Below are 13480 nucleotides of genomic sequence, written 5' to 3'. Positions count from 1 at the left end.
AACATGCAATGATATACAAGAAATATGACCTGTGGTTCATGGACTATGAATCATATTAGGAAGAGCAAGGAGCAGAATCTAGAAGGTAGAAGAATCCAAAGTCCAGAACAGAAGCAAACTTGCACAGCTTGTACTCATCACAGCAAGGCTTAGACATTCATGGCACCATATCGTAGAACATCCCACATTCAGTGAATGACAGCAATCACTTTTCAGTTTTCTGAACTGTACTGTAGACAAATAATGACCTTATCTTGGAAAGTAAATTCTGTCCTGGAAAATACAAAGCATCTTCCAAACCAGCTGCTTATGGTCTCATCCAAAGCCACCCCTCATAACTCTTGCAGACAGCAGAAAAACTGAAAGAGGCAGAGAAGAACACTCTAAAGCTGCGAAGCAGCCCCGCTATAAAATGAAATTGACAGTATGTAAGATGGATTCCTCGATATTTTTTCAGTTTACTTAAATCTTCTCATCAATACATCACATAGGTATTTTTCAAATCTCTTTTATGATATGTTTATTTAATGATCACAAATAGGTGTAGAGCCCTTATTATCACTCCCAGACAAATAATATGCTCAAACTTCTCTAATGAATATGCAGCCAGCATGGTTTCAGTTTGGTTTTGTATCTCCTGTTTCTAACAGGCATGCATAAGAGAAGTCACAGTTAATTTTCAAGCAGCTGTTGCTAGAGTCTAATGCAGATATCTGAATCCATATGCATGACTAACTTTCCAAAGTCTAGAAACTCCCTGTGATCATGTGCCAGTTAATGTGTGCATCTTTGTACATTTTATTGAGAAACATCCAGCTTTCATCACATCCTAAGAGACCCATGACCAAATATCGGTTTCAAATTGTAATCTATTATCTAAGATTGGCAATATGAAACTAAACTCCAAGAAATGTTGGTGAAAAATAACCTTAAAATATTCAACATTAACATAATTAAAGGTCTGAAGAGAAGGTTCAGTAGCTAGGGGAGCTTGCTTTTCAAGCACAAGGACCTGAAATCAGATCCCTAGAACCCATTTTTTATATGTATATTAAAAAAATGGGCATGGTTATCTCTAACCTCAACGCTATTGGGGGCTGGGGACAGGAGGATCACTAGGACTTGTAGAAGCCAGCCTGGATCCAAGTTCAGTGAGTGACTTTCTGAAGGGAATAAGGAAGTAGGTGATAGAAGAAAAGACCCAATGGAGTCCTCTATGCTCTGCATGCACAGACACCGATGCCTGTGTACACACATGTGTGCATACAAGTACACATATATATGCATGCACGCATACACACACACAGAGAGACTCACACTGTAATTAAACATCTTTCATACCACAATCTATAGCTAAGGTTCAGACTAAGTGCCTGCCAGACAGCCTCACAGTAATCACAGTAATACAGTGATTCTTGAACACTAACCTCCTTCAGACTTACTCCTCAAATAAGAATTGGGCATGCACATTACAAAGAATAAACAACAAAAAATTTCTGGAAGCTAGTGCAGTAACTCTTCATTTGTTCAGCTCTCTGGGGTTTAATTGAAGCATAAAATCTGAAGGTCTCCCTAAGAATTCAATTACACTTAGTCTCCTGTATATCATCTAAACCAAGTGTCCTCCAGCCCTTCACTCAAGAGACTAAAGTAGGACCAATGGCGTACATCAGGCCAGACAACGTGTTCTGAACTCCTTAACAACAGCTCCAAGATTCTGCTTCTTCTTTAGATTGGAGTTGGTACAAAGTAGTAGAGAAAGTTTGACTTGAACACAACAGTTCTATGTGTATGTACTAGTTTCATTTCTGTGACTGTGATAAAATGACAAAAAGAATCTTACCAGGGACAGGGTTTCTTTTAGTTCACAATTCCAGGTTATAGTCCAACACAATAGACAAGTCGAGTTGCAGTGTGAGATCCCAGTGAGTTCCCAAGAGCAAGAGAACACCAAGGAGCTGTTGACATCACAACTGGAGTCAAGGTCAGAGAGAAATGAATATGTGCACGCCCTGCTTGCTTTCTTTATTCCCAGGAATGGTGCCACCCAGTTTCAGTCTGTTATCCCACGTTAATCAAGATATGTTCAAAGGCCAACCTGATTAAGCCAATCCCTACTGAGGTTCTTCTCTGCCCAGATGTCTCTAGGCTGTAACAAGTTAACAATTCAAACTAACCATCACCAAGTCATAGAAAATATGACAGGGTTTGATTTGTTTGTTCTGGTTGCTTGAATTTTACTAATGAGTTCCACTGCAGAGAATGTTAAATTAAAACGGAAGCATAGAGAGCAAGATGTAATTAAAACAACTTAAAGGTCCTCTTACCCACAGAGATTTGTTGTATTTTCATACAGTTTTTTGATAACATTGAAAATATGGAAAGTTTCTATTCACACAGATTACAATAAATATGAATATCTATTTAGTTTTTCTTTTGGGTGTTACATGATATACTATTTTGCCTATTGATTTACATATTGATTTTAATGGCTATAAAACAGTCATACAGATTATTCATATTTTCAATTCTAGAACCTATGAAGCTGTATAGAATGCAGTTACACTAATCTAGAAGAATTGGATAGAGTAGAGTTGGCTCTAAGCATGTAAATCTCTACAAATTAAGTGCTTCTGATATTTAAATCAAGCTTCTGTAATAGGTATGAACCCAAAACTAACATAATACTTTCATTTAAAAATTATTGATTTCCTTCTATTGATATATAAATATACTGTTGGAATTTTTATAAGGTATTCTGCTAACATTTGGTCTGATTTCATAGGATTGGTACCCTAAAGCAATCATCTTAAATTTCTTCCTAAATAGAAAAGCAACTTATTTTCCTTCTAGCTTTTAATGCTATCATAAGAATGCTAAAATGCCCATATATTTTAAACTTTGCCTATACTGTACATCAGCTTATTTTATATCTTTCAATATAAATTTACAAATGAACTTGAATTGTTTGAACTCACCAGCTTAGTTAGTGCCATGCAAGGTTGAATTACTTTCCTGTGATTTTCCCATTTTTTTCTGTTAGAAATTGCTTAAAATTCTTTGCTGGCTCCAAATAAATTTCATCTTTCATATAACTCCTTATTGGTTCACACAAGTTTGATGGCTTTTGAAAACAAATATTTTAGGATTTGTTGGAGTCTTTGGAAAAACTGGTTAAATAAGTGCTGTAGCCACTACAATGCCAGATGTTTAAGTTGCATCAAGATATAGTATGAAGAAAACTCTTCAGCGAAGACATCAGAGACTTAAAGCTGAAGAGAGATGTTTTTCATGTGTACTTAATAAAGGGGTCCTTCCACACCAGGATAATAAAGTATTGGTGTCTTACAGTCTAGGACAAAAGAGTGTGAGCTGCATAAATTATGGCATCTTAGACAGTAATGAAATGCTTGTTTGTTAAGTGAAATGGCACTGAATTCCTCTCAGCTAGAGTAAAAAAATTATTGAAAACTATTAATCTACAAACAATATATGACTTCAATTTTCCATTGAAAGACACTTACTAAATCTAAGTATCTGTATCATTTTACATTCAGTTTTACTGATTCATTACTGTGACTGTATTTTAATTTTAAAATTATACTATTTTGGCTTGGAGAAGGGATAAAGGGGGTAAGAGCAAGCATGAGTAACTCAACACAAATTCCAGCACCCACATTAAAAACAAATGTCTGGGTATGACCATGTACCACTGTGCGGTCCAGAGACAATGAAATGGCTGAATTTTGTGAGCCATTAGCTTACTAACTCTAATAGAAAAGTCCTAACATCCTCCTCTGCCCCTTCACACATTTACATACACAAATTTAGGACCAGTGAGCTCTCTCTCTCTCTCTCTCTCTCTCTCTCTCTCTCTCTCTTCTCTCTCTCTCTCACACACACACACACACACACACCATATACCTCCACTCCAAATACAATACTCTACCAAACGGAAGCATTGAAAATTTGCTCCATTTATTTTGGTAGATAGGGTATCAGCTGTACACTTCAATAACTCACCAACAGAGAAACAAACCACACTGCAGGATTACCAATAAGAATCGGGCAGTAACAACAAGAGCATGCATATCCAAATCCACAGAAGTTGATGAGAAATCGTTTGTGGAGTCACGTGAGAAAAGTTAACTATCTCAGCCTAGGATAAATGTGCCTGGTACTGGATAAAGTTTGCTTGCATTAGACTCCTCAACACGAGGAACTACAAATATCTGCACCTGCTAGTTCTCATTTTGCACTTGGTTTTATGTGTCTCTTCAGTAATAACAAAAGCATTTGTTATCAATTATTGGAGTCTAAAAAATGTCAATAGGGTTAATTTTCAAATTTTCATCTTGGTGGAGTAGTTTCAGGAATAAAACCCCTTAGAACTTTCCAGAAGTCCTATAATTTATGCAGGGATTTGTTTCTCTTTCCACTGCAGTCACATTCCCTATCCGTAGTTCAAACTGAACATCCTTGGAGAGTAGTTCTCTCTTAACTTCCCCAGAGGCATAATCTATAAGGCAAATGAGTGATTTAGGCAGGTCCTATTTGAGCCCACAAAATCTGTCATCTACAAACCTGGGGTCCTAGATAAAGTTCTTATATCCAGCAAGAATGTATCCAAAGATTATTTTTCTACCACCAGCACCTTTTCTTTATAACAGGAAAATCATTTATTTTCTTTTGACTTTAAGTTGCATTCAATACAAAGGGATATTTAATACAAGAAATGTCCACTCCCCTCATTTGTTCTGCAAAGCAGCCATCACAGCTTTCTTGATGCGTAATTCAACGAGACTATTCCTGATAATCAATGAGTGTTTATGATACTGGTTTTGGAGACAATGTCTGGAATGTGTGAATGAGTTTCCAATGCAGAAATAATATACTTGACAGCAAGGATTTACTTTCTCTGTTCCTGTCTAACCTGATGCTTAATGACCTCTGCAGTCATGGTTACCACCTTTCCTTAGCGGCTCTTTTAACACTTCAGCTGAATACAAAGTACTTTTTAACTGCTCTCGTAAAATAAGTGAAGGAATGTTACATATTTTAGCTCATCTGATGATTGTTATCCTTACTAATTATAAAAGTAATTCATTTCATAAGATAAAACAGATTCAAAACTATGCACGTGGCTTACATTGCAGTTTAAATAGCAATCCAAGGAGGCATTGAAGCAAGACAAAACTATTACATAAGAACATAACTTCTTTTGTCACGTAGTTGTAAATTAACTTGGAAAAATTTTGGCATACTAAATACACTATCTAAATAGTAAGGACATTTTTTTCTTCCACACTTTATTATTGAAGAACAGTAAATTGTATACATACCAGTATTAAGTACACTTTACCAAGGAACCACAAGCTTCTACAAGGGAAGTATGTGTGTTAATTGTGAAATGGGCAGTTGTTTAACTATTGGTTAAGTGTTTATATCTTATCAATCGAGTAGAGATGTATGCTTATATGTATGGATAGCAGTGTGAAACTAAATTGTTTTTACATGGCCTATTTGATGGAATGAGAAAGAAAAATCTAAGAATAATTTTGTAGACAGTTTGATTCCAAACAATATCTTCTCAACATACAGATTTATTTTCTTTATTCATTTCTTTATTTTGCCTTTTTGTTTGATTTGTTTTTCTATTGTGCTGTGAAACTGTCTTTGGGTATGACTAATAACTCTGTTAAATAACCCTCTCATGAAATGATTTTACTTTTAATCAAAAGAATGTATGAACCAACATATGAAATAATTGGGATACCACTGCATTTTTAAAATTCAAACTAATATGAATTTAAAACTAATCATATAATAAGAAGATTTCCTAAATACAAGACTTTAATAGTTTTCATTCACTGAAGTCAAACTTGCCATTTTTGTGGGGTTTATTTTTTAAAGAGCTAAACAAATTTAAGTTTGTTTTTTTCTTCACAATAGATTTTTTTAAAAACTTAGACATTTCATCAGAGGAACCCTGTCTTGAAAAACAAAAAACAAAAACAAAAAAAAAAAAACCTTAGACATTTCTTATCTTCACTAACTGTGTAGGGATGCATACATGCATTTTAATTTGATCCTCTTGGTGATAAAATTGGCTATATGACATTGCTCAATTTAGAAAATATAGTAATAATTTTACTCTACTAATACACACTTGCTTCTGAAAGCAGGAAGAGCTAATCATTCAATCAGCATTTAAGAAATAGCAATCTAATTCTTCAATCCAGGCACAGTTTTGTCAGGAAAAAATATACTTTCCAATCCAGAAGTGGAAAAGCAAATCATTTTCCTGAAATACCAGGTACAAATTTTAAGAGAATAAGCATATGAACAGATAGTGTAGTGTTAAAATAGCCAAAAACTGTTACTGTTGTTAGGCAGTTAAATGATATTTTACTGTTAAATCATGCTGAATATATATATATATATATATATATATATATATATATATATATATATATATTAATTGACTGACACTTCATTTGGCTTTAAGAAATCACCAAACTTAGTGCTTCCCAAACAACACAGACAGAACATTTGTGTCCACATTTCCAGAGTAGATTAAGCTACTCCTAAGATTTAACAAAATTCTAGTTAAACACTGAGAAGTCCTCTTGAGTCAATGAGTCCTGTGTAAACTTTACTGTAAAAACAGGAGAAAGCAAACACATGGAAGGAAATCTTATGACTCTTGGAGAATAATTACAATAGAATACACTTCTGCTATTCCTCCACAGAGACACTAAAAGTAGACAAAATCTAATCTAGAATGGTTTTGGTAAAGATGCAGCATGATGTCCTGGGGTTCAGTCGCTAATTTAAACAATCAAAATGGATTTATTGTTCTGATTCTAAATTGCATCCAGTGTTTAGGAACAAACCCAAATTTGACATGAGAACACCCCTAAGAGATGTTGCTGTCTCCTGCCTAGCCTCATGAAACTCAAAGAGCCTGGAAATCTGCAATTCTGAGAGAATTCAAAACACTGAGTCAATAAACCCCACAAACAATAGATGGAAGAATAATCAGGCCATATTCTTTATGAATAGAAGCTCAGTACCGGGTTAGCAGGTTTTGTTGTGGTTTTTGTTGTTGTTGGCTTTTTTTAATGACATTTTGTTTTTCTTCAAGGAATGAATTATTTCAGTCTCTTTTGGGTCATTGACATGGTTAGAAGCAAAGGAATTCAAGGTGTAATTATTTACCATTATTAGTAAATACAAGTTTATCATAGTTTTACAAAAAAAATCAATGTAATCAGTTATCAGGCAATAACCAAAGTGAGTCAATGTGCACCAAGTACTGCAGGTTGAATGCTTTTGAATGAGTTGCAGTTGCCTTCCATTTGGAGTGCTGTGTACGGAGCTGCCAGATACCAAATGAGAGGTTTATTTAGCGTTCGGGGGAAGCTTACAAAAGAGCTAAGTCCTCATTCCTTCTAACATCTTAACAGCTCTACAGTTTCTTACAAAATATGTTTTATCGTTTCAAGAAATGCTGTTAACCTCGCAGTTTTAAAACTGAATGAACAAGGCCTCTTGGACAAATTGAAAAACAAATGGTGGTACGACAAAGGAGAATGTGGCAGCGGGGGAGGTGACTCCAAGGTTAGCCTCAATGTCACCATGCGGGTAAACAGTATGTCAAGTAATAGGTGCATCTGCTAGGAGACTTATGGTATATCTGCTCATAGATGGACTGTCAGTCAAATACCTTTAACATCTTTTTACATCTCAAGTATGCAATTACTGTCAAAACAAAAATATTTGCACCTGTTATTAATTTGATGAAACACTCATAACCCTGGCGACACTAAATGTGGGAACATTTGGCTTTAAGGAAATGGGATCTTGTGGAGCTGGGTTCGGAAAGCAGGAAGTCTCTGAAAGAATGGTGTAGTGAGCTGGGCAGTGGTGGCGCACGCCTTAAATCCCAGCACTCGGGAGCCAAAGGCAGGCGGATCTCTATGAGTTCGAGGCCAGCCTGATCTACAAGAGCTAGTTCCAGGACAGGCTCCAAAACCACAGAGAAACCCTGTCTCGAAAAAACAAAAAAAAAAACAAAAAACAAAACAAAAAAAAAAACAGAATAAAGAAAAAGAATGATGTAGTGTTGAGTTAAAAGGGGAGAAAAGGCAAAGCTGACTTGTTTTCTACATTAATGAATGACCAAACTTCTACCAAATTTCCAATTAATATCAATAACTTGACTCCACCTTGATTTTTCTAGCATTCCAATCAGACAGCTTTCTTCATTATGTGGTTTACATCATTATTTTGCTTTCCATTAAAGGATGAGTCAGGAAACAATAAGACTACAAGGTAATATTAACTAATCTTTACATACCATAATTTCTGCCTCATCATTTTTTCCATTTCCAATTAATTCTTTCAAAGAAAAATAAGAAAGTTCATGATTAGGAGATATTCCAACTAGTGACCCAGAATATGTGTGTGTGTGTGTATGTGTGTGTGTGTGTTTGTACGTTTGTGTATGTATGTGTGTGTGCATGCATGTGTGTGTGTGTGTGTAGATAAAGAAAACAATAACCTAGATAGGAAACTGTGACTGAGAATCTACCTTCAACCCCTAAAAACATAATTAAAACTTTAAATTATACCTTTAAAAGCATAGATATTACTTAATCTAGAAAAGCAGAAGAATGCTTCCCATCCCTTAACAAGAAGAAAAGACCTCCTACTTCTATTCTATCTTCAGGTTCCTGAATGAATTGTACATTTTCTCAGAAGACCACAAAATATTTGTGGAATAAATAGTTTGTCATGATTTCAGATACCATCTCTCTTAATCCTCTCTCTGAAGTTATAACATAGTGTTTGATATTAAGTAATTGATAAAGAAAGCACAACGTCCAAAAGGAATGGACGAGGTTCTGAATACAATGGCAGATGACATCATATGACAGAGGAGGGTATAAAAGAATAAGAGGTGGAAAGGGTGAGAACCAAACCAGGAGAGACCAGACAGTAGAGGAGAGAATATGGCGATATTAGGGCTGCTCTCTTAGTAACAGCCTGCTTTTATGAGGACAATCCAACCCCTCAAAGCCTCCATTAACAGACTCAAACCCCTATGACCACACAGACCTCTTAAAGAACCTGCCACCACAGTGAAATCACATTGAGGGATTAACTCTTAAATGAGTCTGGGGGAGCAAATCACGTTTATATTATGACATTAGATTAAAAAGTAATAAATAAATTCATTTTATATTTTTGACTCCAACTTCCCTAGAATTTTCTCATAGTTTTCATAAACACATAAATATATTTATGTTTGGAGACAAAAGTATTCCTTTGTAGAAGTTAGAAATGTCAGTAAATGTGCTGTAATAACACCAGAAAACTTAGAAAAAATTCTGTTTGAAGATTTTATAATCATAATCACAGACCCGCGTAAGCACTTGTGCTCTCAGAATAAGTATGTATCTAACTTTACTTTTCCTAAAAACAAACTTTTGTTCTTTTAGTATGTATTATTATAGTATTCACAAATATGAATGAGAAGTTGTGTTCTAAACCATTATTTTAAGTCTTGACAGGGAACGCTCCAAAGAGTTTTAAAATTTAACATAAAATGCTCACCTAAAATGAAATTGCAGTATGTTCTCTTTTCCCTTGGGAGTTTAGTTTTAATATACATGCAAGGTGTACACCAAGAGAATAAGTTCATTGAGGTCTAAAGGTTAATAATACCTTAGTATGAATTCAATAAAATGCCCTATAAACTTGCCTGCAGCCAATATGATAGAGGCAGATTTTCTCTTTTATAGTTCCTCTTCCCAAAAAATTGCTAGCTGTGTCAAGTTAACAAACTACTAACCAGGACAGCTACCACCATCATGAATATAAGTGCACTGCTCAGGTTTATACTGAGTAAATGGAATTAATCTTCTAGTAAGGAAGTAAATGGCATGCTGTATTTTATCAAATGTGTTCAGCATTTCTTAGATGTGAAGCACAAGACACCAGAATGGTAAGGCAAAATGACAGTGACAACTTTAAAGATGTCCAGAGGAAATCAGACCATCTCCAGCAGAAGGGATCAAAAACCACCAGCCACTAATACTTAGCAAGAGAAGACCTCAGAATTACTACTGTCCACCAATTCTGCCTACTTTCCTCTTATCTCATGAGAAGGAAAAAGTAGGAGAATCCTTTTATATTTTCCAACTACCAGTGTTGAGGGAGAGCTGAAGTCTTCCTCTCTAAGATATTCTATATATTTAACATTGAAGGAATTGAAGATGGGAGAGAAATCTGTTATAAAACATCACTAGCTTATTTGTAATAATTTACAGTTGTAGTCGCTTAACTATAAACTTTAGTTATGTTAATATGGTAGACTCAAGGCAGATGATTGCTTATGGTGATGTCATTTACGGTCAATGCTGCAATTCAGAAGGAAAATGCAAGTGTAGCCTCATACTGTAAACCAGCAATTTGCATATCTTGTAAAGACCTTCTACTACCTAAACCTGTCCTTGGCCAATAATACTGGAGACACCATTTTCATTGTATGAACTTACTATGGAGTCAATTTATTGATAGATACCATCCACATATTCTTAGAAAGTAAGTAAAGTCTCACTAGCTAAATCATAGTGAATGGCTATAGCTTCTACTTAACTTGATGTTATCTCTATTGATTTTGATGGAGAAAATAAGACGGTTCTGTATTCCAATTGCTTGCCACATGTATGGGGGAAGGTTACAACTGATTTTGAAGCTCAACCAGCCAATAGTTTTGGATTCACAGTAATTGCATATATTTTTATTTAAAAATCTTCCTTAGCAGTATGTGCCTGTTACATAAAGCGATGGAGCAGGCCCCAGTTTTATGTCTGATTCTAAACCTGGGCCTACAGTTCAAGACATACAACCTACTGTGGCCTTTGCTCCGTCACTTTGCCATGCGATTCTAATGTAGTTTTACTTGAATAACATAAAATAACATATATAATGTTATTTATGTTATTTTCCACGTGAAGAACTCCTGTAAACCTTGCCGTTTTGAAACTCAGTGAGGCAGGCGTCTTAGACAAGCTGAAAAACAAATGGTGGTACGATAAAGGTGAATGTGGACCCAAGGACTCGGGAAGCAAGGTCAGTCATTGCAGTTTGGGGACTCTTCTTGTGTGTAAAACAAACAGTAACTGGGATCGATTGTCCAAAGCTTATGAAGCCTTAAGCACTGAACTTTTCTGTCCAGCTAGCCATTGCCTAAATTCGAACTTAATGCCATAAATTTCAGCACAGATGCTGTCAAAAGAAATAAACTGCTCCTCAGTAGTAAAGATTAAAATAAACTAAGATTAGCCCTTATATAGTAACTATTATATATAATAACAGAGCTATCTTATATATTACAACAGATAATATTAACTATTATGTATACATTATTACAAAATTATATTAGTCTCAAACTTATTTATCACTAATCTTTGTCAGTTAGCTTTGTGTTTTGGAAAAGGAAATCATAAAATGTATATTTTAAAAGTTGATTTCCAAAACAGGAAATGAGAAAGCAGCGATCCAGAAAAAAAAGGTAAATATATTAAATAAAATTCAGGGTCATGGCACCACAATGCCAAGCATTCTGCCTTAGTTCAAAGAGGCCAGTCACATTTATGATCTGACAAATCAATAAAATGAGCTTCCAGATCTATTATCTCAATAGAGATTATTTCAAAAAAATCAGTATTGACACTGTATATCCACAAGTCTTAAGATCTTTTGCTCTTGAATTTATTTTTAAAGATTTATTTATCTTTATGTGTATGGGTGTTTTGCTTGCATGTCTGTTCCTGCATTCTTAGAGACCAAAAGATGGCATTGGATACCCTGGAACTGGAGTTACAGACAGTCGTTAGCCGTTGTGTGGGTGCTAGAAATGGAAACCACATCCTAAGGAAAAACAGACAGTGCTCTTAACCACTGACCATTCTACAGTTCCTACTCATGAATTCTTTACAGAGCAATGCAGAAATGTATAAGCTGAGTTTGCAGAGTGCAAAGTTATATGTTTATTCTAATTGGAAAAAAGATCACGTTTATCAGTGATTCAGCATACCTATACATACTAATAGAATATATCTAAGACAGGCTGGGGAATAGTGGCACATACCTTTAATCCCAGCATCCAGTAACATACATATATATATGTATGTATACATGTGTTTGCTCCTATTGCTCCTATTGAAGATTTTTTAATTTTTTTCTTTAAACTTTTTCAGTATAGCATTTTAGAAAGAAAAGGAGCTACTGTTTATTCTAAGATATTGAAATAAGTAACATTTGCTGAGTTTTTATTAATTTTAGGAAGCTATGTCAGTTTCATAGGTCATCTTTCAAACCTTACACACAGTTAATCATTTTTGTCTGCCTTTGAAACAGAGTGAAATGAGACAAGCTTTGGCCATATATTGAAACTGTCACCTTGTGTCCTGCTGTAAAATAAGACATACACAATATTTAAAACCATGTAACCTTAAAATAACATGACTAAGCATACAAATACATATATAAAGAGAGATATAAATATATAAATGTGTCGCTTGAATTAAATACTGTTCTTATATAACTACTGGAGAACTTAGATAAATTTTGCATGTAAGGTATTGTGGGATAGATGGTGGCCACAAAACACCTTTCGGGGTGTCTTACTAAATTTTTTGCAATAGTGTTATATTATAAATATATCAATAATCTATGGCATTTTTAAGTTACTATCACAACTTAATATCTTTCAGTCATCTATTTGACTAATTCCAGATATAAAAATAAGATAATATATGTATACAATGAGGTTCTGAACTATAATATGCCTAAAATATTGACTATTAAGCATTTTAAGTGTCAATGGGATTATAATTTTCAATCAGTAAAAGCATTTATAAATATGACCATACATAGTTTGTTTTTCAATTTTGATGTATTTTATTGAAAATTATCTTCAAAAAGCCATTAAGTAGTGACATAAACCTGTAATACCAGAACTTCTGAGGTAAAGACAGTCAGTCAGGAGTCAAAGCTACCCTTAGCTCTATAGTGAGCTAACCTAGGCTACATAAGACCCTATTTCAAAAATAAACATCAAATTAAATTTAAAACTTTAAAATACATAAAATTATGCATATTGCTAAATAGTATATATTTATTTATATTTTATATGTTGTATATACAACACTATAGTGCATATAATATTGTTAAGTAGTATAGAAAATTCAAAATTGCTAATGAGGTTCTCCCTACGAACACACTGGAATAATAAATGATGCATGCCATAATGCCTTATGACTTACACAGACTTAATAAGTTAACAATGTGACACTGATTAGCCTAAACACCCTTAGTTCTCTAATTAAGAAATGTGGCATGAAAACTATCCAAGAGTAGTATTAAACACTAAAAATTGTGCTTAAAGGATGTAAACCCCAAAGAT

At 34.4% G+C, this 13480-nt stretch overlaps 1 protein-coding gene across 8 annotated transcripts in view; it reads left to right on the top strand.

The window, feature by feature from the left end:
- Nucleotides 1-13480, top strand: part of Gria4 (glutamate ionotropic receptor AMPA type subunit 4) — a 368523-nt gene that overhangs the window by 346957 nt on the left and 8086 nt on the right. For 5 of the 8 annotated variants that reach the window (XM_057767902.1, XM_057767905.1, XM_057767903.1 and 2 more), the window contains exon 15: nucleotides 7509-7623. In XM_057767902.1, coding sequence (XP_057623885.1) covers nucleotides 7509-7623 — 115 coding nt within the window. Of the gene's footprint in view, nucleotides 1-7508; nucleotides 7624-11027; nucleotides 11143-13480 lie in introns of all 8 variants that reach the window. The other 3 variants (XM_057767904.1, XM_057767901.1, XM_057767907.1) reach the window with 1 other exon arrangement.

The sequence above is a fragment of the Chionomys nivalis genome, chromosome 4 (assembly GCF_950005125.1).
Source record: "Chionomys nivalis chromosome 4, mChiNiv1.1, whole genome shotgun sequence".
NCBI lineage: Eukaryota > Metazoa > Chordata > Mammalia > Rodentia > Cricetidae > Chionomys > Chionomys nivalis.
Note: the sequence above shows the minus strand (reverse complement) of the source record. Positions and strands in the feature narration are given on the sequence as shown.